General features: G+C 48.6%; 2 protein-coding genes across 2 annotated transcripts; one reads left to right on the top strand and one right to left on the bottom strand.

Annotated features, from left to right (window-relative positions):
* Positions 1 to 623: 623 nt before the first annotated feature.
* STX2 (syntaxin 2) lies at positions 624 to 16,222 on the bottom strand. The gene is given in 17 exon segments (XM_066331788.1): positions 624 to 754; positions 2,825 to 2,952; positions 3,987 to 4,095; positions 5,417 to 5,504; positions 5,507 to 5,524; positions 5,527 to 5,560; positions 5,652 to 5,665; positions 5,668 to 5,723; positions 6,472 to 6,496; positions 6,499 to 6,583; positions 7,446 to 7,519; positions 7,934 to 7,951; positions 7,954 to 8,007; positions 9,292 to 9,306; positions 9,309 to 9,390; positions 9,881 to 9,952; positions 16,137 to 16,222. Coding segments are annotated over 16 exon segments (858 nt in total). The 5' UTR covers positions 16,167 to 16,222; the 3' UTR covers positions 624 to 754; positions 2,825 to 2,868.
* A 3,373-nt stretch (positions 16,223 to 19,595) lies between these two features.
* On the top strand, positions 19,596 to 23,923 carry RAN (RAN, member RAS oncogene family). Its single transcript, XM_066331777.1, has 7 exons — positions 19,596 to 19,711; positions 20,396 to 20,438; positions 21,328 to 21,412; positions 21,503 to 21,628; positions 22,542 to 22,729; positions 23,226 to 23,396; positions 23,487 to 23,923. Exons 2-7 carry the CDS (start codon positions 20,403 to 20,405, stop codon positions 23,529 to 23,531), a joined length of 651 nt encoding a protein of 216 aa, XP_066187874.1. The 5' UTR covers positions 19,596 to 19,711; positions 20,396 to 20,402; the 3' UTR covers positions 23,532 to 23,923.
* Positions 23,924 to 25,814: the final 1,891 nt, after the last annotated feature.

A 25,814-nucleotide genomic window follows, 5' to 3' on the forward strand; every position in this document is an offset into this window, starting at 1 on the left:
GCTTTTACCAGAAATGTGCAGCTAACTTTGTATAACCACAAAGGAAGTATTTAAAGCAGTTAACCTTGAAAGAAAAATAAAAAAAACCTGGCAAGTGTAAAAAAAAGCTTTTTTTTTCCTTTTGCTTCTCAAGTGTAATGCACTAGGCAGTTAAATGAGTAGTCTTTTCAGGATAAAATATTTTAGCACTTGTTGGAGAAAAAGCATGAAGTTTAAATAGGTTAAGGTGACTAAATAATTATACACTTAAACACAAGGCTACATCTTATAAAAATATTCACAAGAGTGCTAACCGAGGCAGCACTGGCAGGTACTGAAAGTCATGATTAGAGTCAGGTTAGCAATAGGAAAAAAAGCCAAACAGTCAAAACTCAATAGTCTCTCAACTCCCTATTTCAACTGCAACACTGAGATGTGAAAAACCCCTAAGTTACCTTAGTTCAGAACAAAGTTTCAGTCTCCCAAGTGTCTGGTTCCTGATGTACAATCCATACACACCCAACACATTCTGATCTTCATCTATCAGTAAACATTACGAGTGATTTTGCTTTCATTTTAACCATTAGTGCCAGGTCATCATCGTGGGCCAGTGTAAGGCAACATCTGTGGAAAAGGTTTGGTTTTGCTGCAGATGTTCTGGAGTTCCTGAAGGCTGGTAACTCTTGGAATGTGCTTGCTAGGACAGAGTTGTTGCTAGGATAATTCCAAGTATCAGAAGCAATACAGTTACACATATTATTATGAACATCAATTTCTGCAGGGAAAAGAAAGAGAAGTTAAGACTGAAACACTTGCTGGAGACAGAATTGTTTAAATATATTCAGAGCCTCAGTAATACCGACAGCCAGGCTGAGTGCTGGGATTTCTTCCTAAAGAGCAATCACTGCTATGATTTCCTGTTGTTTCCTGTTCCTAACATACATGTAACCATAGCCACCAGATAGAACCATCTGTGCAACATTTCTCTGCTTTCCTTCAGAGAATAATGGCCATTACTCCTGCCCAACTTCTGTAAACATCATCAGAAACAGATGTAGGTCAAGTCTAAGTAACTGCTCACTGCCACCCTCCTTGGATAAATATTTGCAGCCTGCTCAGACCTTTACATCTGCATGCTTAGTGGAAGTCAGCAGAAAGTCAGTAAAAACACTGTGCAGGTAAGAGCTCAGAGGAGCTGCAAGGGTTAAAAAAGGAGAGCTGGTTCTGTGTAAATGCCTCCAGGTGTGACTCTGGGTCAGCTATTTCTGACTGCAGCTGAATTCTGCTCCCTGCCCACAAACCAGGGCTGAGAACCTCCAGCACCAGAACAAAAACTCAGATGTTAAAAGAGTGTTAGTACAGAAATGTGAATTTCTGATCAGCTGTCTGAACTGGCACCGGCTCCTGGTGTTCTGTGTGGAGCTTAAAGATGCTGCATGTTAAAATCTGCATTTCTACTGCACTCAGAGAAGTTAACTGCCATTGCCTACTTAGCCTAAGCATTGTCTGGACAGGAAATGGGACTTCGCTACAGCAAAAACATGAACACTGAAAGACATCTCGTGTCCTAAACACAGTTATCTCCCACTGTTTCATTTAGTCTAGCATTATTAAAGTTTCAAAGGAAGAAATTTGAAGATGTTCTCCAAGCCATAACAGCCAACCCCACGGCTGCAGACATCCACTTCTTAAAAACTCTACTTGAACCCCCACTGGACAAAGTTCCAAGTGTACTCAGTATTGCATGTTGTTTGCTGATGTGAACTTTCAGCATAAAAAACCCACAGTTCCAGGAGCTGGGAGCCAGCCCGGGGCTGTTTGTGCCCCCTCCTGGGGCTGGGTGAGGCAGGGGCTGTTCTGTGTGCCCTGGGCAGGTCCCAGCAGGGTCACTGTGCCACAACACACACACCAGGCACACGCAGGGCCTGGCACACACAGCACACACAGAACCTGTCACAGGCACTGCAATATCCACATCAGGAACACACAGCACACACAGGACCTGCCAGGGTCACTGTGCCACATCAATTCCTGTATCAGGCACATACAGCACACACAGGATCCTTCACAAGCACAGGGTCACAGCAACATCCACATCAGGAACACACAGCACCTGCCAGGGTCACTGTGCTACGTCAATTCTCACATCAGGCACACACAGGACCTGGCACAGGCACAGGGTCGCAGCAATATCCACATCAGGCACACACAGCACACACAGGACCTGTCACAGGCACATCAATTCCTGTATCAGGCACACACAGGACACACAGGACTGTCAGGGTCACAGCAATACCCACACACAGCATCACAGCACACACAGGACTGCCAGGGCACAGGGTCACTGCAATATCCACATCAGGAACACACAGCACCTGTCACAGACACAGCAGTACCCACACACAGCACACAGCACTCACAGCACACACAGGACCTGCCAGAGGACAGGGTCACTGCAATACCATCAGGCACACACAGGACCTGCCAGGGTCACTGCAATACCCACACACACACACACAGTACACACAGGACTGTCACAGGCACATCAATTCCTGTATCAGGCACACACAGCACACACAGGACTGTCAGGGTCACAGCAATACCCACTCACAGCACACACAGGACCTGCCAGGGGCACAGGGTCACTGCAATATCCACATCAGGAACACACAGCACCTGTCACAGGCACAGCAGTACCCACACACAGCACACAGGACCTGCCAGGGGCACAGGGAGCAGGGCCACCACGTCACCCAGCCCTCCCCAGGGCCCTGGGCACACAGGAAGGGTGAGCAGAAGAACACAGAGAGAGAACAAGAGCCAAATTAGTTGATTAGTTACTTACTGCCACAGTGGCAGGAAGCCATGCATGCTGAGGTTATCCAAGCATCACCGAATACCCACAGACAAACCAATAATTAGAGCTACTATGGCAATCAACACCACTGACACAATGATAATTATCCACATTTTCTGTCAAAAAACAAGGTATGATTAATATTAAGCACATTAAGACTTGCATTTTTTTCAATTTTTCAAGTGCTTTTTGGATCCACAAGCACTTTATTAAAGCCCCCTGTATTCTTAAATTGAGATAAATTTATCTGTAGAATCTTGCAAACGTAAGAATTAACATTTTTAAGCAGGTAAATTCATGTGATTAATGCCTATACAGTTATCAGAGATGATACAAGCACCATTTACATACATATTAAGTGGCTCTTTTAACCCCTCTGAAAAGATCTTTTGTAAAGGATCAGGTGTGTTATCTCTGTGTAGATCTCAATCTACAGAAAATGATTATTCCCTCAATTCCAGCTCACCATAATGAGCCTCACTGAATTGCACAGCACAGCAAAAGGGGAAATGAGAATGCAAAAATAAACTACTCAGTAGTCTGATATCAGAATATATTATTGGTGTTGATGGGAAGAAAGCCACTGAAACAAAACAAGTGCCATGGAAAGTGCTGGAACATTCCTTTGAACTCAAGTCCTGCACAAATTCAGTGTCATGGCACAATCCACCCTTTCCAGAGGGAAGAGCCTCCTAATTAATCTGAAAACTAAAAATTACAAGTGGAATTTAAAAAAATAAGCCTATTTCAGCAAAGCACTTTTATTTTTCCTGCTAGCAAACAGATTTTATAGCTTTAAGTCCAGGAAAGTTTACTTGTGATAAACAGCTAGAAACTTTTAAGATTATTTAGAATCAGAATAATTTAAGGTATTGTGAAAGCTGATAAGAAATCATGTGAATTTATCCACTGGAATACATTAATTCTTCTTTGGGGGTTTTTACACTCTGTAATGGCAGCTCTGAGTGGAAAATTGTTAACACACCCTTAACTGTGCATGAACTGCTGATCTGCTCTCACAGTCCAACAATGTCTGTCCTCTATCAGTATTATAAACTTTCAATACTACAGCAAAAGAATTGGAATTGCCATTGGAAATGTTCCTGTGCTAAATTAAATATTGCCAGCACAATCACAGAAAGACAACAACCCTGCGTGCTTTGCTCTGATATTTAACTGCCTTTTTTGTCTCCTCTTTTGCATGTTCCACATAATCTGTCGCATTCATCACGTTCTTCTCGATGTTGTGATCATTTCACCTTAGAAGGAAATTTGGAAGAAAACCCCCATTACTGGAATGTATGGATCCTTGTCCCACTAATCTCAAAGAAAAGCTCCAGAATACCAAGAAGTACTTCCACAAAGCAACGGTGCACGTACTGGGGATGGCATTTTCCTGCTTTGGCATGGAGAGGAGAAAGGAATGAGAAGCAAGGGCTGCAGCTCTCAGCACACAGGGGATGTCCATGAGCAGGGCAGATGGAGTTCTCCCTTGTGCAGGAGCAGGAACTGAGCACCTGCAAACATCCCCCATGTGGGAGGGATGTTTCAGCAGCCAAGGCTGGGGAGGACACACAGGAGCAGAAATCCCTGTGCCTCCAGTGGGATATCACTACTGCCACACAGCTCCAATAGCTCTCTAGGAAACACACAGGTGAGCTCCTCAGAGCTCAGGGATTGGGATGTCAGTGCATGACAAATTCAAAGTAACTATGAGGAATGACATTTGGCAGTGAAATGGAGGATTGGTGAAAAGTGACAGTAAGTCATTACCTGTGTCTCTGTCCATCAGAAGAAATAACCAGCAGCAGTAAACAGCAAAGCATTACAGAGTGATGCACAAGTAACTTCTGTTCGTGTGTGATTCACAAGAAACCTGCTACCAATTTCCCTTGGCTGTATTTAATATCAAAGCAACAAAGGTCTTCTAGAACAAAACCCAATTACATAAACCAGGCAAGTCTCTAATGTGCTTTTCAGGCAAGTTTCTCTTCTAACACTATTCTTTTCACTTTCCTGCAGAAGTCAAACCACTTTAGGATCAAAGTTAAAAATACTTCTGTAGGATAATTGGTATTTACAGACTAAAAATAGAACAGATTATGTACACGTCAAGACAAAGCTTATGAATAGAGAGATGACTCGAAGCACTTGTCAAGCCATTACAGTCCTGCTGGTGACCACAGAATTGCACTCCTGCACGCAGTGCAAGGTGCACACATTGCTGACACACTGCTCCTCCACTGTGCCTGAGAACCAAAATCCCCAAGGCATTAACAATGTTCCACGAGATAGTTTTTCTTACTTAAACATGCACAAAGATGTTCAGCATATTGCAGTTAATATATTGAAGAAAATGTTACATGTAAGGAAGCAGGTCTGTGGTCAGTTACTGAAAGCATTAGGACATTGAGATAGTCAATTTGTCCACAACAAAACAAAAACCTCCAGTAATCGATTTCCATAGTTCTAATCACGTCCAGAATCACTGAATCTGCACTAGCTGAGTATCACCAACTGCCTGTGCACATTGCAGAGGGAGGAGTGAGGAAACAGCCCCAGCCCAGAGAAGTGTCTCACTGGCTCACCTGAGTCTCCACAAACATTGCCATGTCCATGAACATCTCGTGCAGCGCCCGGATGCTGGATTCCAGCTTCATGATGTCTTGTGGCGAGACTCGATCTCGTCAGGGCCTGCCTGGTTATCTGGGAGTCCGAAATGATCTGGGGGAGACACAGGGACCCACCCTCAGTGCCACACACCTGGCAGCAGCAGCAGGACAGAGGAGGACACAACTGGCCCAGGAATACGTACATCAGAGGTGAAATGGAAGGATTGCCACTCTCTACATGTCTTCCAGCTCCCTCATCAGTGGTGTCTTTCCAGCTAGGATAAAAACAACAGGAACTTCACATAACATCATACTCAGGACTGATGAGTAAGTAATTGCCATCCAGCAGGATGACAATTCAAGACAATTCCTGCATTGAGATTTTGAGGGTAAAACCTGTAGAGTCAGCACCACCCAAGGGCCATTTTGCATATAACAAAATGCAGAAAGTATTGAGTAATAATCAGAAAAACAAACATAGATTCAAAGCTACCATGAAGACCCCTGGTCAGAATACTATTAGAGAGACTACCCTTAATACTGCATTGGAAGTAAGTCATATGTGAGTTAGTCAACAAATGAGTTAAAGCCATATAACAGCAGCACTGACTTTATGCCAGATGATTTACCAAGTGTCCTGTAGACAAAAAGGGGACACATAAAAAGAGATGTTATCCTGTTAGGCATGTTAATTTGGGAATGGCTTTAATAACACTTGCTGTTTCAGAATTCAGCTTTTCTTGATGCCTCATTTAAAGTTGCAAACAATTGGAAGTAATGAAGCAAAGGAAAAAGATAATTTCTTTAATAATTTTCTATCTAAAGGAAATAATTGAGTTTTCTCTCCTTTCTTTACAGCTGTCCTAAAAAGAGAAATACGCAGGAGTTTGTGCCATGCAGTAAATCGTTTCTTTCCCCCATGCCCTCCGCGATGCTGCCCGAGGTGACACTGTGTAGCTCATTAAGGCCAGGAGCAGGGGAGGCCCTCCAGTAACAGGTGCCCGTGTCCCAGGCCCAGGTCACTCACTGATCTCCAGCTGGCGCTGGATCGGCCCTTGCTGCGCTCCCGGAACAGCGTCTGCGTCTCGTTGTACTCCGTCATCACTCCACAAACTTGTGTGCCCACACCGGAGTGCTGCGGACAGCCCGGGACACGGGGGACAGCGGACACACAGGGACACGGGACAGACAGGGGACACACAGGGACACGGGACAGACAGGGGACAGGGGACAGACAGGGGACGTGGGACAGACAGGGGACCACAACAGGGGACGTGGGACAGACAGGGGACAGGGGGACAGGGGACAGACAGGGGACATGGGGGACAGGGGACACACAGGGACACGGGACAGACAGGGGACACACAGGGGACAGACAGGGGACAGGGGACAGACAGGGGACATGAGACAGACAGGGACACACAGGGGACGTGGGACACACAGCGGACAGACAGCGGACATGGGACAGACAGGGGACATAGGACAGAGCGAACAGAGAGGGGACATGAGACAGACAGGTGACATGGGACACACAGGGGACACACAGGGACATGGACACAGGGGACACACAGGGGACATGGGACAATGGGGACAGACATGGGACAGACAGGGAGACACAGGACAGAGGGGACAGACAGGGGACAGACAGGGGGACATGGGGACATGGGACAGACGGGGGACAACACACAGGGGCAGAGAGGGGACAGACAGAGACAGAGGGACATCAGAGAGGGACAGGCATGGGGACAAAGGGACATAAGAGAGGGACAGACAGGGACAGAGGGGCAGCGGCGGGGACAGACAGGGATAGACAGTATCAGACAGGGACAGACATGGGGACAGACAGGGACAGAGAGGCGCATCAGAAAGGGCCATTCCTGTCTGCACAGCTCCCAGTGGCACTCACAGCCCCACAAAGCACCACAGGAGCTCTGAGATGAGCTCAGAACAGTCAAATTCCTTCTCCACGTTCCCAGAGTCCACAGATTTGCTCCTACCTGTGTTTTCCTGATCCTGAGGTCCACTGACGTCCGGTTTGCATTTTCACCCTGATCAAAACTCTGCTCAATAGCTGAGAACAGGACAGGAGCACTGAGTCAATGGAGTTATTTGATCTGCTCAATTACTTTGTAAATATTATTGTTACTTTAAAGGTACAAGTTCCCCAGAGACCTGTAACATTTCAGGGCAGAGGGGTGGCAGTAGATATATAAGTAAAAATTTAAAATCATTTTGATAATTGGTAGAGATCTTTGAACACAGGAACTGCTTCAATCACACCCCTAACAGAGTCCCACTACTGTCTATTACACTGGAAAAAATTTAAAGGTGTCATTTTGCAGTTAAAGTTAATCTTCTTCCAAAATGTCATCCCCCAAAAAGCACTTCAGCTGCAGAAGACATTTCTATGTGGAGGAATCACTTTGCACTGTCATTTTCTAGGTTATTTCTGAAAGCAAGGAGTTTATTTGTCCTCACAACTTACCCTTTAGCCTGGCCCGGATTTATTAGCAATCTTCTTTATTTCCTCATTTAGTTCTTCAAGTTCTTCCTTCGTTCCTTTAAAAAATTTTTTTGAACTGTTAATGATTGCTAACAGTAAATCAGCAAGAGTCTATGAATCTACCTTGCAATCTCAGAATTTTATTCAATACAACTATACAGAGCTGAACTTTATTCTCCTCCCAAGTACTTTAAATACCGTTTTTATAACAGCAACCATCAGGTTCTTGCTTCTTATGACAGGCTTCCACATAGGAAATGTTATTATTGTCAAATCTTCAACTAAACCAGGTGATACACAGTTTTTTTAACACTTTCAGGGTAATGTTAATTTGCTAGTCAACAGTTAAATGCTGCTGAGTTGTAAGTCCAGGTGAAAACACAGATGTCTCTCCCCTTTTCCTCAGTGTGGTGTGCACCATGGGTGCACTGCTGTCACACCCACTGACACTGGGGGGGATTCCATCCAGGGCATCCACGGAGAGCTTTGCTGCATCCCAGGGCTCACTGAGGGACCACACACACAAAACCACACACAAAACCACACTTTGCTCACTGCCATTTCAACGTTCAGATGAGCCCTGACTAAACCTGAGATCCACAGAGAGAGCAGTTGCAGAACCAGCTGTAGGGACACACACACACCAAGGAAAACAGGGACAGGATGAACTAAGAGCCCAAGGTCAGTTTCCACCAAGAGAAATGTTAAGGCAGCATTGCAACATCCAAACAAAGACTCCCTCAGCATCTTCTCTTCCCTTTTCTGGGAGCCCTGCCCACGGGCACAGGGTGCCTGGAGCCACCAAGGGCTGGGAACAGGGAAGGTGCCACAGCCCTGGGCAAGTTCCCTGAACCTCCCAGTTCTCTGCTGGGAAAGCACAACTTCCCTTCCAGTTGTGGGGTAAAGCCTCTGCAGCCAGGGCTGCACAGGGAACTGCAGTTCTGCAGCAGCAGCAGCAGCTGGCCCTGCTGGCACACAGGACCTGACAGTACAAGCCTCAGTGACAACTTCTACATTTTCACACTTTAGGAGAAACGCAAGTAACCTCTCTGTTTCTGAAGGAAAGAACCCACATTAAACTGAGTTTTGGTCTAGGAAAGGTTTGGATGATGCAAGAAACATTCTGACCACAGATTTTTACAGATGAGACTCAAAAAAAGGTCCAAATAAACAAATGAAAGTATTAATTAATTCAATATTAAAAATGAAACTATTTACTTAGTGTTACATTTTGCATTCTGAACACCTGAAGTTCTATTCCTGTGGACAGCTAAAACAAACAAACAATATTTCATACTATCTAGCCACACTTATGTGACATCTTAAAAATTATTACTCACTTCCTTCAGGATTTGTGCTGACAGGATAATGCTGTGCTGCTTCTTCACTTCTTCCACATTTTGTGCTATTTTTGCTATATTATTTCTGATTTCCTCAACCTAGAGGAAAAGAAATATGGCAAAGAAGACATTAGAATAATTTAGGGCAAATATTTTTTTAAAAGAAAAAAACCCCGTTAATAAATCTGAACTATTTAATCTGTAAGTAGAAGAGAAAGACATTCCAGCAGAAATGCCAACATTTAAACAGTCTGTAATTATTTTTTTAAACTATATCCTGTATTGTTAACAGCAAATACATTCTGAATGGCCAAAAACTTAAGTGCTAATATTCCTGATAAACAACTGTTTTAAAATTCAATTAGCAAATTCTTGTTGACAGGGAATTAAAAACATTTCTCTGCAATAAATACAGACAATACTCCGAAATAAATTTATAAAGCATTATCAACATTTGTTTTGGCATACAATTACAAACCATACTGGGGAGGACGTGTGGATGAATTGTTAAATTCTTCCATTACTGAAATTAAAAAGCACAGGCAGAAAACAGTCAATCTTTAACCCACGGTGAAAAACGGGACTTTACCTGTTGGAAAAAGTCATCCATAAAATGGTCCTTCTCGATGATAACTGTCTCCCCATCTTCATTTCCTTTATACTGCAAAAGACAACAAACAGGAATGTGTGAAATGCCCCCAGGACAGTGTTCTGAAGAAGCCACAGCACACACGTGTCCATCCAGAGTCTGCAGAGCCAAAGGAGTTTCCCTTTTCCCAGGACTGCAATCTAAACCAAACAAGCAGAGAGGCCACGGAGAGCCAAGTGACTTCTGCAGAGGAGTGAGACACCACAGAGGGCTGAGATGTGACAGGACACAACCCAGCCCCTGCTGCTGCCCTCGGGGGCTGCCACCCCACACCAGGCCAGCCCTCACTAGCCCCCCTGAACCAGAAACACACACAGAGCTGACAAATCCCCAGAGGCTCTGCCACAGCCCAGCCACATGCCCCAGCCCCGTGCGATCCATGGATCCCCAATTCTCATCCTGGGAAATGACACAATTAACAGGATCATATCAAGGCAGAGTTCAAACTTGTCTTCTTTAATTCCCTCCGTGGAGCACGGGCTGTTTGAAGTGCATTGAATCTAAACTGGAACAAAATATTACCTTTAACATACAGCAAACAGGTTATCTGTTGGAAAAAAAAACAAACTACAAGATAATTGTCATTAAGGGATTTTCTTCCAAGACACCTTTTTTTCCTTACAAGGCCATCTGATCTAACACCCACTTTCTGCTCCGAACCTCTGATCCTACTACCCAAGAAGTTTGGTTCTGCCTTTATTAAATTACGTGAGACATGCATTGTTTGCATGCCAATTCTGCAGTTTAATCCAGTGTCAAACACCATCATTATCTAATAAAGAAGTGACTGTCAGTGAAGATCCAGCCAAAGCCTTCAGGGAGAAGGGACAGCCTCAGACTCGGGGAATGCACCAAGCCCTGGGGCAGCCCCTTGGGATTTGTGCTCAGGGGAAAGAAACGAAGATTCCCCAAGAGAAATCCAGGAAGGAAGATGTCCCTGCACTCCTGGACCAACCACCCAGGGCCGGGCCTCCCTGGGGACTTGTGTAAGTTACTCATTTTGGGGAGATAATGCTAGGACTCCAATTATCTGGCCTTCCAGATTGCCATCAATTAACAGCCTTGCTGAACCCAAACAAGGGAGGAAGTCTGTGCCCCAAGGAAGTCACCCAAAACTTCACTATTCCAAAAGTGCACTGCTACTAAGGCACAAGCTCCAAGTTAATGTTTAAGAAGGAGCTACATTTTAAAGACATTTAAGTCCATTATCTATGCAGAAGAATACTTTCTGTTTATATTTACTGAGTAAAGAATAATTTTTCTGCTTGTTCATAACTGCATCCTGTATTTAGTTATTTCAACTAAAAACAATGAAAATACCACCTACTGAGGCATTCAGAATGTCAGCTTTTAGTCTGATCAGATCTTAGCAAAGCATGCACCCTCTGAGTGAGTCCCAAATGAATGAAAGGCAGAACTGTGACTCAGAAATGTGCATGGAGATGCTCAGCTGGGAGGCAGCTGATCATGACTCCCCAGCCCACAGCCACGTATTTCACTCTCCTACTTGGCTGCAGTGACACCACTGACAGATCCATTTGCTCCCTACAATCTGTTGAAGGATTTATGGACAGCCTACCTCAGTCATCAGCACTTGAGACACCTGAGAAGTTTGTCAACCCCTGTTCTCTACATTCTTAAATCATCTCTTGCCTAAAATACAGCCTATTTGTGGACTCTCTTCCACTGATGTGCTTTAGTGGCTCTTGTGACAGGCACACAACTGACCAAGAGCTCCCTTTTATCAGAGTTTAGCAGAAACATTCTGCTCTCCCTGGACTTCACCTCCCCAGTCCAAGCAGTATCACAAAAAGCTGATAAAAAGTTTCACGTCAATGCCAAGAGCAATCCAATAAAGTCTGTTTGCAGCTCATACCTTGACCTTGGGATCCAAAGCCTGGGACTTACAGCTCCATAAACGTTCAGAGACCTATAAAATCCATCCAGCCCTGTCAGGAGTTTGTGCTGCTTTGGCTGGGTCAGAATTAACCATCTCCACAGCAGCTGGCACGGGCTGTGTTTGGGATGACACAGGGATGTTTCAGTGATGGCACCTACAGTCAGGGCCTTTTCTGCTGCCCTCCAAGGGGGCTGGGGGCACAGACGGAGCAGCTGTCCCCAGGTGACACGAGGGACACTGCAGACCACGTGGCATTATGCTCACTGTATGAAGATGAAGCAAGAAGGACAGTGGGCACCTTTAGTGTGAGGGCATTTTGTCTTCCCCAGTCACTGTTATGTGTGACAGAGCCCTGCTTTTCTGGGAACGCCTGACCCCTGCCTGCCCACTGGAAGTACAGAGGAATTCCTTCTTTTTTTTTTAATTTGCTTGAGTGCAGCTTTTGCTTTACCAATTAAACTGCCTTTATTGAATCCATGAGTTTTCTCCCTTCTGGAATCCTGCCCCATCCCTCCAGGGCAGCCGTGTGCTGCTCTCACTGCCTGCAGGATTAAATGACAGATATTCTCACAATATCATTTCACTGCTCCAAGAAAGGCTGTCCTGATGGTTTATGAAAGTTCTGTCACTTCCACTACCTTAAAGAATTGCAGAGTAAGTCAGGCTGGAGATATCTCAGCAATTATTGACCTTTGAAACTGGAAACAGCTTTTGACTGAAAAACGTGACTGTTACTTGCCCTTGAAATTCCACTGAAGGTTGGCCGTTTCTCAGCGCAGATCACGCGTTGCTCTGGCAGGCTGAAGGATCCTGCCTGACCCTTCTCCCGGGGAATCGGCCCCAAGGAGCAGCTTACAGCGTGGTCCAGCCCTGCTGACAGCACTGGAGTGCCCAGAAGCCCTGTGCAGCCCAGGCAGAGGGCCCAGGGAGCTGCGGCAGCCCGGGCGGGTCAATCATTAACGCAGCGCCGCACACGGCAGATGGGAGCCCGCTGCAGTAAATCCCCTCACTGCACACAGGCACACCGCCCGTCCTCTGCAGCCCCACGGCCGAAGGAAGGCTCACGTCACAGGCTGACTCAGGGAAAAACAACATCGTGTCTTCCTCCTGCTGCAAAGCCTCACTTGGTGCTGGTTTCCGTACCACCCAGCTCTGACAAGTTTAACTCCTGTGCCTCTGGATTTTCACCTGCTCCTGAACAGTTCTGGGGGCACTGAGTGACTGTCCAAGAAACAGCCTAGAAACAAATCAAGTCCTGTTCAAGTTACAAGTCCTTGCTTTAAAAAGCTCCAGTCAAATATGAACTTAGATTGCCATGTACTACTCCTTTTTCAAAGATTGTGTAACAGATCTTCATCAACACTCCTGAGTAAAGAAACACAAAAATCAAGAGTTTTAAATGATTCACCAGTCAAACATGACAAATGGATTCCAGGGCTGCATCCACTTCAGCATGTCACAGGGGGGAAATTCTGGAGCCATATGGACAGTGCACCCCAAACCTGAGATCTAAAGCAGCACTGACGTTTACATCTAACCCTGTTCTGAAACAACTGAACAGCAAAAAGAAGGTATGAAAAACTTTTATTACCAGACCTTTAAAAGGACATCTGTTTGTAATAGCTGGAGTTAGCTAATGTGCTCAGCTGAACATCTGCACATGGACTGTACAGCTCTTGTAGAGCCATTTTAGACGGGCTCAGATCTGAGAACAGCAAACCACCGAAGGCTGTGAGCACATTCTGCAATCATAGCTAGGTACTACTCATTTTCTTCTTTCCTGAACCCCCACTGTAAACCACTGCTGAAAAAAGTGTATCAGACCAGAGAACTTCTTAACCTTACACTCATTAGTGCTCAAAATAACTAAAACCAGTCTGGGATTTGCTCAATTGTCCCATTAATTGTATTAAAGGACAATTCAAACAGCTTAAAGAAGTTCACTTGGGCCTGCTTAGAGTAATTTAGAAACGACATTACAATACCCCCCTGAAGTTGAACAGATACAGTTATGGTTGCTGTCTTCTGAAAAAGCAGTACTTTACAAAACTTCTTGGAGCTAAGAAAACAAGAGGAAGCAGCATTATCTGAAGGCTCTATAATCTGCATGTCATCAGCCACTTCTTTCTCCAGCAACTGTCCAACGGCCCAAACACAGTGTGTTAACCAAAATATCTGACAGTTATGTTAATGAGGTGTTAATGAACCACAAACATCGATAGGCACCATTTCTCCCTCTTCTTTATAATGATCTAGGAAAAACTAATGAGAAAATATTTTGCTTGCTGGCCAGTAAAATCCAGGGACACACAGATGAGGACACGGGAAATGAGCATTTCTGCTAAAGGCAATTTCTGCTCAGTTAGAACAGGTCAGTGCAGGCTGGGACCTTCCAAAGGCCTCGTGTCCCACAGCAGCTCTGAGGGAACTGAGGTGAGGTAGGAGCAAAGGAACACCAGGAAATCCTCATGTGCAGGAAGAGAGGCGAGCTATTGTTATTTCTGAAGACTTTAGAGGCCTAGGCCTGTTTAAAACCACAGGGTCTGTGTTCTACTCTTAGTGATTTAGCCACATGAAATACAGTGAAACGACATTAATAACCCAAACACTTTGGAAAACAGGCAAACAAGACTTAACACACTATTCCTTCAGACTTGCTATTCCTCTTTAGAGCATCTTATCCATGTGTCAAACATCTCTGTTCAAAGTGTTTATTCCATGAGAGGAAAACCACAAAATCATTATTATATTTCTGAGATTTTAGATAAAGATGTAAGATGGAAGCGCTACTACAATGAGCTGCCCATGGAAATGGGAACATCCATCTCCCTTGGACATGCAACTTTACAAAACTTCAGGTCAACTACACACTTCTAATTGTGATGAAACACAGACTACATCTTCAGTAAGTTTTACCTTCACATCATGTTTAACTATTTTCTTCATCAGAAGAAAATTTTTAAGTTTCTAAGCTATTTATTAATTCCACAGGCAGTGCAAATGACATTAATGAACATATGAAGCACTTCAGTGATACTGGCTGATACGTATTTCAAAAGCAGCCCGCTGCAGTAATGTTTTCAGAAGTCAAATCCTAAAGCTGGCTCCAAAGAGCCTCTGTAGAGCTGCATTAAACACTTTTAACCCTGTCAATGGGGGGTGTGTCAGGGTGTGGAATTGGTTTCTTCCATTTATAGAAACATGAACAGGATTAAGTCTACAGGTCCAGAATTATAAATATAAAGCCAATGTGGATCGCTATTGGTTGCTTCCTCTCTCTGGGAATTTGGCATCAGCACTGGAATTTGGCACACGTTCCCACAACCTGGACACGTTCAGAATCAGGGAAAGGGAAAAAGTGTACCTGAAAGAAATGACACTGCTTTTTTGGCATGACTCCAAAACATCATTCCTGGCAGAGAAACTGCAATTCAATAATCCTAAAACTTTTCCAATGTCAATTCATCCTTTCAGAGAGGAAGACAAAGAGGATGATAATTCCATCACTGGAGATGGAGCTTCCAAAATCCATTTTACGATGCAGAAGATGGAAGAGCCCCAGACCTGAATGCAGCTCAACACAGCCCAACTGCTACACATACGTGGAGAACTGGAACTATCACAGGAACTCCTGTGTGTTCTCCATTTCCATTTCTTTTCAGGAAAAAAAACCCAAACAAAGCAAACCTAAAACAAAACCCCTCAAATCTCCTTTTACTTTACCCAAGCCACATCCCGTTGCAGACAGACTGATGGTGCCTCTCCCCAAACTCACCCTTTTTTTTAGGATACTGTTTCCACAGCACGAAGCAGGGAAAGGAAAAGAGCCATAAACAGAGGCAGCTACCATTTTGTAAACACGCGGAAAATAAAGGCTGCAGAGCGCTTTCCTGCCGCACCACGGCCCCGGAGCGGCCGGCCGGGCAAAGGCAGCCCGCCGCGGCCCGGGCACGGCACTACCGGGCAGTCCCGGGCAGTCCCGGGCATTACCGGGCATTACCGGGCATTACCGGGCATTACCGGGCAGTCCCGGGCATTACTGGGCAGTCCCGGGCATTACCGGGCAGTCCCGGGCATTACCGGGCATTACCGGGCATTACCGGGCAGTCCCGGGCATTACCGGGCAGTCCCGGGCAGCTCCCGGCCGCCAGGCCGGGCCCGGGGAGAAGCCGAGCGCTACCGAGGGTGAGCCCCGCTCCACAGCCCGGGGGATCCCGGCGGCAGCGGGCCCCTCCCGGCCCCGGGCCCCGCCGGACCGCTCCCCGGGCCCCGCTGCCCGCCCCCCGGGCCCCGCACCTCCGCCAGATCCGCCAGCCGGTCCTTCATCCCCGCCGCCGCCCTCCGCCGCTCCCGCGGGGCCCCGCCGCCGCCACAGCCCCACACAGCGCAGGCCCGGCCGGGGGCGGGGACCGGCACCGCCACCGCCCGGCGCCGTGACGTGAGCGCTGTGAGCGCTGGGGCGCCGGGACGGGAGGGCTGCGGGCGGGAACCGCAGGAGCCGGGATGTGAGGGCTGCGGGCGGGAACCGCCGGGCACCGGGATGTGAGGGCTCCGGGTGCCGGGACGTGAGGGCTGCGGGCGGGAACCGCCGGGCACCGGGATGTGAGGGCTCCGGGTGCCGGGACGGGAGCGCTGCGGGCGGGAACCGCCGGGCCCGGACCGCTCGGCACTGGGATGTGAGCGCTCCGGGTGCCGGGACGGGAGGGCTGCGGGCACCGGGACGTGAGGGCAGCGGGCGGGAACCGCGGGAACGGGAGAGGGGAGCGGGAACGGGGAGCGGGAACGGGGAACAGGAGAGGGGAACGGGAACAGGGAACGGGAGCGGAGAACCGGAGCGGGGAACGGGAACGGGGAATGGGAAAAGGGGAGCGGGGAACGGGAATGAGGAAAGGGGAGCAGGGAGCGGACACGGTGGGCAGGGAGCGGGCACAGGGAACGGGCACGGAGGGCGGGAACGGGCACGGAGGGCGGGAACCGGGCACGGAGGGCTGGCGGCGGGACACGGGCGCTGTGGCGCCGATGCGGAACGGGCCGGAGCCGTCCGGAGCCGGAGCCGCCCCTGTGTCACCCGCGCCGGGGGTCACTCGGCGGCTGTCCCGCCGAGCCGCAGCGATCGCGGGGATGGGTGCGAGGGGCGGCGGCGGAGAAACGGCCGGTGACCTGCGGGACAGCTCAGGTGCCCAGCGGCGCCGCAGGTGCGCACCGGGATCCCCACGAGGAGTTAGTATAACGCGACTGTGGGACGCTGCCACCAGAGAAGGAGCTGTAGAAAGGTGCGATCTGGTTATTTTTTAGTGGCACAGCCTTGTCTCAAAGGCCTGGGGGTTTGCAGGAAAGGGAACATGCCCGGGCTGTGGAGGCAGTTCTCCTTTCTGCCGCTCCTCATCTGCATCTCCAAACACTTTGTACCCGCTGCCTTTTCTTCTGTACAGTTACCTGTGTCACACTTGCTACGTTTGTTCAGTTGACCCGAGTTAAGATACAGGAAATGTAAAGGCCTTTTAAAAGTAATTATTGTGCTGATCACCTATGGGTCTCACGGACTGGAGTCTTTTAGGCAGTGATCAAACACTGCCGAGTCTCTGCTGCCTTTGCTGAATGGGGTTATCTGGAGCAGATGTTCTGTGCGTCCCCTGAACTGAACGCCTAATTATACATGCTGATAAAACACACGCTAAAAACCAGATTCCACATGGTAATTAATTCTTTTAACAATGAAATAAGTGTTTGCCAGGAGCTTAAATACTATGAGAATGGAAATTTTAATTATTCCAAATTAAAGTGCTAGACACTTTGGAGGGAAAAAGTAGTTTAGTAATAAATTTGTTACAATATTAAGAAATAACTAAACCACAGTGAGTGTTAAATACACAGTTACACATTGCTTTCCCCCCCGTGCTTGTATTCTTCAAAACTGGCAAACTCCACTAATGTGGCTTTATGGTCTCCTATTTATAAACACGTTCCTATTTGTCAAAAGGAGAATTCACAAGAGTTGTACCAGGATAGCACTGTGCTGACAAGAATTAAAGATGAGTTGTGTGTTCTGAAAAAATAACCCTGACACCTAGAGGCGCTCAGGGGAAATGCTACAAACCACACAAACCCAACTCATCTCAAAAAGGGAAGGCAGATTCAACACGCCAGTGATTTTTCCAAGAAGATATCAGGCAACATTTGGATTGGCATTACACTATCAAATAAGGAAAAATGACAGCACACTGCAGGCACTCTTGTAAAGCTTTGTGTGTATTTTGTGTCTATGTCGAAAATGAACAAGGAATAAACTGTTGGTATATGTCACCTGCCATGAAATACTTCATCCTTGTCAGTTTTGTTCATTCAGATACAGGTAAAAACGTATCATTCATTTATTCTAGATTATGGGGACAGCAACAAAGATAATAGAAGTATTTGAAACATACTGGATTAAAAAAAAAAAAACAAAACAGAGACCTTAAAAATCAGAGTGACCCATGAACTTGTTATTTATAGACATATGCAAAACTTGCACGTTCTTCGAAAGTCAGTTTTAAAACAACTTTTTTCCACTGATGTTTGGACAGAGTTTTGAGATCTTGCAGAACTATTCTAAATCCAAGGCTACAAAACAATTTTTGCTTTCACTACTGCACTGTCTAGTGAACGTAGATGAGTTTGTGTGCAGAATGGAAGATCACGGTCATGGGGCACACTGAAGGAAAGCCGCTCTGGCCGCAGCCCATCGTACCCGAGAGCTGTCCAAGTGAACCCTGCACTGACTGGCCTGTCGTGACCTGGAACGTCCTCCTCCTTGCTGCCTTTGTGTGAGTGGGCATCATATCGGCCGCCCTCAGTCCTCTGGAAGCCCACCAGAGAGGACAGGGCCCAAGATGGAACCAGCGGAGGTCTCTGAGAACGTCTGGGCGCTGTCGGGGTGCTCGGGCATTGGGAGAGGTGATGGGGTCACCACCCCGAGGTGCTGGCGAGGACGTGGGCTGTGGTGCGGCCTGGCGTGGAGGCCGTGCTGGGGGACGTTCTGACCGGCTGACCTCACGGTGTCATACCTGCTGCCATACGCAGTGCCCGGTGCCATACCCAGTGCCATACCCGGCGCCCGGTGCCATACCTGGTGCCATACCTGGTGCCTGGTGCCATAGCCGGTGCCCTGTGCCTGGTGCCATACCCCGGTGCCCGGTGCCATAGCCGGTGCCCTGTGCCTGGTGCCATACCCCGGTGCCCGGTGCCATAGCCGGTGCCCGGTGCCATTCCCGGTGCCCGGTGCCATACCCAGTGCCATAGCCGGTGCCCGGTGCCATACCTGGCGCCCGGTGTCCTGTGCCATGCCCGGTGCTATACCCGGTGCCCTGTGCCTGGTGCCATACCCCGGTGCCCGGTGCCATACCCGGTGCCATACCCAGTCCCATACCCGGTGCCCGGTGCCATACCCGGTGCCATACCCGGTGCCATTCCCGGTACCCAGTGCCATACCCGGTGCCCAGTCCCATTCCCGGTGCCCGGTGCCATTCCCGGTGCCCGGTGCCATTCCCGGTGCCCGGTCCCATACCCGGTGCCATTCCCGGTGCCCGGTGCCATACCCGGTGCCATACCCGGTGCCATTCCCGGTACCCAGTGCCATACCCGGTGCCCAGTCCCATTCCCGGTGCCCAGTCCCATTCCCGGTGCCCGGTGCCATTCCCGGTGCCCGGTGCCCGCCTCGCTCCCTTCCCGGCCCCGCCTCCCGCCGCCTCCCGCGCGCTGCGCACCACGTGACTGGAGGCCCCGCCCCCGCCCGCGGCCGCGCGCCGTCGCCGTCCGGGTATTTGAACGGCGCTTCCGCCATTTTCCCTGCGCCCGGCACGGAGCGAGCAGCGGGACCCGCCTCGGCTGAGGTACCGGCCCGGGGCCCGCTCCCCGCGGCCCCGCCGCCACCGGGCCGCGCGTGGCCGCTCTGCAAAGCGCCGCCGGCGGGGGCGGCGGTCGCCGTTCGCTCGCGGCTGGCGTGGGCTGGGCCGGGCGGCGGGGAGGCTGCGCCTGAGGGAGCGTTGCGGCTGCGGGAGCCGAGGCGCGTGGCGGGCTTTCGGCCCCGGGAGCGGGGCGGCGGAGGGGCCGGGGCCGTGCGCGGCTCGGTCGGCGAGGAAAGGGCGGGCGGGCCGCGCGGGGCGGCGAGCGGGGCTCCCGCGGCCCGGGCCGGGGCGGGCGGCGGCGCTGCTCAGTCATGGTGGCCGATGGCGGGGCCCGGTGCGCGGGCAGGCCCGGCCGGGGCGGGCCCCGCTCGGCAGCGCCCGCCGCCGCCTCTCCCCATCGGGCCGCAGCGCCCGTGGAGCGGGCCGCACGCCGGTTCCGCGCGGGTCGGGAGGGGAGCCGCGGCCGGAGCCGCCCTCGGGAGGCCGCGGGCCGGGCTGGGCGCGGCGGGGCCCGGCGGGCGCGGGGGGCCGGGGCCGGGCGCCGCCGCCATGAGCACGCGCGCTGCCGCCACACGCGGGCGGGAGGCCCCGGCGGAGCTGGAAACGGCCCCTTCCGGCGGCGCCGCTCCCCGCGCGGGCCGCGCTCACACGCTGCCATTTCCCCCGCAGACGCAGCATGGCCGCCCAGGGAGAGCCACAAGTGCAGTTTAAGGTAAGGCGGGGTCCGCGCCTTGCGTTTGGGGTTTGGTTTGTCTTTTTTCCCTTTCCCTGGAAAAGCAGCGCGAGCGACTCCGGAGTGCCGACGTGGATGGTGGGTTTGGTTTCGAAGTGCTGGCCCCAATAAATGGGGCCATTTATTGTAGTGTTGCATACGAGTTACACAGAAAGAGTCTGTTAAACTCTGTCAATCTGTTCTATTTGCAGCTTAGTCTAATAAATTTTAATGGATCTTTACCTGCAGAGTGATTTTTAAATTTAAGAACTCAAGTGCCCTCTAAGAGATGTTCAGAGTGAATTAGAATAGCCTGCTTTCTGTTACGTGCTAATTGTTCAAATGTTTCAGAAGAAAATTTTCTGGTGTTTCATGTGGCTGGTGGGTTGGTGGTGTTTTTTGTTATCTTAACAGCCAGAAGTCTTGAAGACTGCTTCTTGAAGGTTGTTACTTGTGTTTCCTGGAGTGCTTGGCTAGCATATTCCAGTTCATGGTGCAAATGTTGGTGGGTTTTTGGTTTTGGTGGGTTCTTTAATTGTGAGATAGCAATAGGTTTCTCCAGTGGATGCCTTGATCATTTCCTCTCCAAATCTGGTCCTGTTCAGGTTGAAAGCCCTAAACATTCTTCATTCAGTCGCTTGTAGTGGTTTAGTAGAACCATATTCATCAGTGCAGTGCAGATTTTACCTACAAGGGCTGGATCAGACTGCCAGAGTTACAGTCTGATGGATGGGCTTAACAAGTTGGTTCCCAGCACAGGGAGCTGCTTCGTGGGGAGTTCTGTCCATTTTTTTACAGCACCTTGTAGGAATAAAAGGTATTTGTGCTACATGACTGGTAAGTGTCTCCAAATGCATTGCTCTGACTCTTCTCCTTTATTTGTCCTCAGCTTGTCCTGGTTGGAGATGGTGGCACTGGTAAAACAACATTTGTAAAACGTCACTTGACTGGTGAATTTGAAAAGAAGTATGTAGGTATGTCTGAGGAAACATTTGAGCTCCAATATCTTACAAATGGAAGTACAATCCATGAGTTCTAAATGTGCTGCTCTTTGTTATTTCCAGCAACTCTTGGTGTTGAGGTCCATCCTCTGGTGTTCCATACTAACAGAGGCCCAATTAAATTTAATGTATGGGACACAGCGGGCCAGGAGAAGTTTGGTGGCCTGCGTGATGGCTACTACATCCAAGGTAAGATCTCCTGGAGCTCAGTCCTTCATTCTGCTCGTGTTGGCCATGCTGGAAGCTGCCAGTGTGGCTGCAGTGATGAGCTGGCATAGAAGTCTTCAAACTCCTTGTGTAGAGAGGAAAATGTCCTTTGCCAGACACTGTGTGCTGATGGGGGAACATGATCAGTTCTGTTTCAGGGTGTTATTGTGGGCTTTGCTGTTACTGGCAGTGGTGCACCTTTAAAGACACGAACTACAGGTGACATTTGGTGGTTAATAGGGGAAGATGTGTGCTTCAGTAAGTGCAGACTTTTGTCTGTCTGGCTATGCTCAGGCAAGGGCTTGGAACACAGAAACTAGGTTTTCAACACTGAGGAAGCTGAACACCTCCATGCCACAGTCTCTTTCTGAAAAAGTGCAGACAATATCCCTTACTTCTGCTTGTCCTGTGCTACTTCACTTACCTGCATCTCTTTATTATACCTTATTTTTATAAAGTGTTTTTGAGTTCCTTGAGGAAGTGCTCTGGGCAGGGGCATCCTGAGTTGTAGCCCACAGGCTCTGAGCCTACCTTGAAGCCCCATTTGCGTGTCTGAGGCGAGTTAAATAGGTCTTAACTGAGTCTGCCAGATATTTGGGCAAATCCAAGCTGGCTTCTGTATATTCTCAAATGGTGCAACCCCGTGTTCCTCAGCGATACAGGTGAATTGATAAAAGCAGCTGGTGTGGTCCAGGGCAGCACAGGTGAGGTGACACAGCCATGGGACTCACAGTGACCTTGTGAACAGAACAGGAGCTGGCAGAGCTGTGATGCTGAGGGGGGAAAGCTAATGCAGATGCTGACTCCTCATGTGGAAGATCTCTGGCTTTCTCTATCCTGTGGTGCAAGCCAGGTGCAAGTTACTCCTGGTGTAAGCTGACTTCTTCTCTTGCAGCTCAGTGTGCCATCATCATGTTTGATGTAACATCGAGAGTTACCTACAAGAATGTACCTAACTGGCATAGAGACCTGGTACGAGTATGTGAAAACATCCCTATAGTGTTGTGTGGCAACAAAGTGGATATTAAGGACAGAAAAGTCAAGGCAAAATCCATTGTGTTCCATAGGAAGAAGAATCTCCAGGTAAGCCAGGAGGAAGGGTTGGGTGTGCAGGGTGCAGCTGGGTTTTGGTGCCTCTGTCATTACAGGCAGCCTCAGGTCTGTTGGCTCTTCAAACCAGAACTCAGGGCAGGGGAAGTGCTGATGTTCAGGGTCATCATCACTGGCCTGCAGCAGGAGCTGTGCTAACTGCTGAAAGGGCTTGTATGCCTCTGGCTTTGCCTGCTCAGAGCCTCGTCCCACGGCAGGGTTGGGACTGCAGTAAATCACAGGAGAAGGATACACACACAGTTGCCTCCTCAAAGTTCTGTCCTCGGGGAGGTTTGATAACCTTGCAGTTAACAGATTCTGCCTGAAACTGTTTCTAGGCACTTAAATCCTAACTGCTTGTGAATATGCAAACAAAAGCCATGCAGTCAAAAAAGAAAAGGAAGGTAAAAGAGTTGATTGTATGTTAATCTTGATATGCCCCAAACATTAGAGGGTCTTTTAAATAATGTCTGATGTGTACTTCTTTCAGTATTACGACATTTCAGCTAAGAGTAACTACAACTTTGAGAAGCCTTTCCTGTGGCTCGCTAGGAAGCTCATTGGAGACCCCAACTTGGAGTTTGTTGCCATGCCTGCCCTCGCACCTCCTGAAGTTGTCATGGACCCAGCACTGGCAGCACAGTATGAGCAGGACTTACAGGTCAGTGCCACGGGGGGAAAGATTGCCTGGTGTCACAGCAGGGCACACGGAGCTGGGGGACAGTTCTGAGGTGTCACTTCTTTGTTGCAGATCGCTCAGACCACTGCACTGCCAGATGAGGATGATGACCTGTGAGGGATGAAGCTGGAGCCCAGCGTCAGAAGTCTAGTTTTATAGGCAACTGTCCTGTGATGTCAGTGGTGCAGCGTGTTTGCCACTTTATTATCTAGCTGAACAGAACATGTGCTTAATCTTTGGGATGCTGAAAGAGATGAATGGGCTTCGGAGTGAATGTGGCAGTTTAAAAAAAAAAAAACAAACAAAACAAAATGAAAAAAAAAAAAAAACCAAAACAAAAAACCTTCATATTTTGGACCTGCATATTTAGCTGTTTTTTGGACTGCAATTATTTCCCCTTTTGAGTTTCAAATATAAGACTGCTGCAGTCACATCAGAGTGTTAAGTGGAAAATCTTGTTTCTGTCATTCCCATTCTTTTGTTTAGGTAATAAAGTTGTATTTCAAGTATCTCCAAGCAAGTGAACTTCCATGCATTGTTAGGAAAACTGTTCAAAGTGTCTTCTGTTCTTCATTTGAGGGTAATACTTGATTGTCTACTACTGCATTTCTCATTCTGTTTTCCTTCCTGCTTCTCATGTTCTGCTCCTCTTGCTAATTCTGAGCTAACAGTTAACCTTTGCTGTTTTGTTGGTGCCCAGAAGTGAGGCCTGTGAGGCTGAGCTGGCAGTGCCCAGTGCTGCAGGGAGCGTTGGGTGCAGAGCACAGGCTGCAGTTCTGCCCCTCACTGCTCCCTGTCCCACGGGTCCCCTCAGCTGTGTGCTTTCAGCAGCCAGAAGCCAATGGCAGCCAGGGCTGTGAGCTGACTTCAGCTGTGTCTTTGCATGGAACAGCAGTAGAGCTAGAGCTGCTTAAACAATTCTGAGCCTCTTCAAATTCACTGACCAGAAAACAACCCTGGTTTGAGCTGAAATGCTCTTGCCTACCCAGTGGTGTATTAACTGAAGCCACAGTGCTCTAAACATCTAGACTTTACTGTAACTGCACCAAGTTCTTAATTTGAAACTGGCTTATTACAGCACAAATGGTGGAAAATGTCAACTTTTAACACTACCTTGTAGAGATGAATCTTGGTCAATATTAGTACTGCTAGGAAGCAAAACTTAAGTTTAGGATTTTATTTTTCTGTAGTGTTTGAGTACATGAAGTCTTGAACTCTTCAGTTTTGTATTTTTGGTTTCTTAATAAAGTGGAGCATTTCATTTATTCCTTTTAACTTGCATGTTTGTGTATGTAAATTGTTTCAATACTGAACTTCTCTGCCTGGTAACAAACATTGGATTATGATGATTGTGCAATATTGCTGTAAAGGAGTAGTTTTTAGTTTAGTTCAGTTTGGGAATTCTTGGGGGGGTTGGTTTTTTTTGGTTTTTGGCTACTCAGTTGAGTTGTGTCTTTAGGACTTGAAGCTCCTGGATGAAAATGGGGAATGTTGTAAAGGGACAAACTCCCACTTAAGGTTTCATTGGCTCTCCTTGCTGCATAATCCTGCTCTAACTTCTGTGGTAGGCTTTTGCCTGTCGTGTCACTAATTGCCTGTGCAGGTCCTGGTTAATCCTGCTGCCTTGGCTGCTGCTGCTTTGCTGGGGCTGCTGTGGTGGCCTTTGTGTCTTCAAGCTCTCACTTCTGGAAACAGCTGCTCAAAAACACGGAACGGAAAACTCGTGTAGCTCTGCAGTGTGGCCACACTGAGAAGGCAGCAGCCCTGGAGTGGGTCTGTGTGGCTCCACAGCGTGTCACTGGTGTCACCTTGAGCCCTCACCTGCCTGCCACGGGCCCTGCCCTGGCCGTGACTCCTGCAGAGCAGCTCCAGAGGGGGAGAAACTGTTTGGGGGCAGCTCTGACTGTTGGGAGCTTTGCTCTGTGATCTTCTGTCCATCCCCCAAGTCCAAAGCAGTCCAGCTCTGAGATAAATAGGAACACTCCTGCTGTCAGGGCATCTCCTCAGTTTGCCGTGTTTGGGGAGTGGAGTAAAAGCATTTGTTACACTTAGTCCTTGTTACTATTTGATTGTAAATAATGTAGGTGGCTTTAAATGCAGAGTGCTCAGTTCAAGTTGCTTATCTATAACCATTCTGAGGAAGTTTTCAGTAGCTTTCTTCAGAGGAAAAAAAAACCCAACCTGTTAAGTCAAGAGACTTAGACCAGAACTTGAAGACGCTGACTGCAGGAAACAGAGGAGTGCCGGAGCTGAGTGGAGACAAACCCTCCCCTGGCCCCGGTGCCCGAGGGTTCTGTGCCTGCCTAGTCCCTGCCGGGGTTGTGTGTCCCCCACACTTGGGCAGGTTCCCCACAGCTCTGGGCTCAGGTCCCTGCCTCGGTTCTGTGTCCCCCACACCTG

Source organism: Sylvia atricapilla, chromosome 17 (assembly GCF_009819655.1).
Source record: "Sylvia atricapilla isolate bSylAtr1 chromosome 17, bSylAtr1.pri, whole genome shotgun sequence".
Classification (NCBI taxonomy): domain Eukaryota; kingdom Metazoa; phylum Chordata; class Aves; order Passeriformes; family Sylviidae; genus Sylvia; species Sylvia atricapilla.

What these genes read in the sequence shown, in the direction of transcription:
- RAN (XM_066331777.1), top strand. Translation starts at nt 20,403, where the DNA reads ATGGCCGCCCAGGGAGAGCCACAAGTGCAGTTTAAG. An exon ending in AGCCACAAGTGCAGTTTAAG is followed by an intron (nt 20,439 to 21,327) that starts GTAAGGCGGGGT and finishes ATTTGTCCTCAG; the next exon opens with CTTGTCCTGGTTGGAGATGG. An exon ending in TGATGGCTACTACATCCAAG is followed by an intron (nt 21,629 to 22,541) that starts GTAAGATCTCCT and finishes CTTCTCTTGCAG; the next exon opens with CTCAGTGTGCCATCATCATG.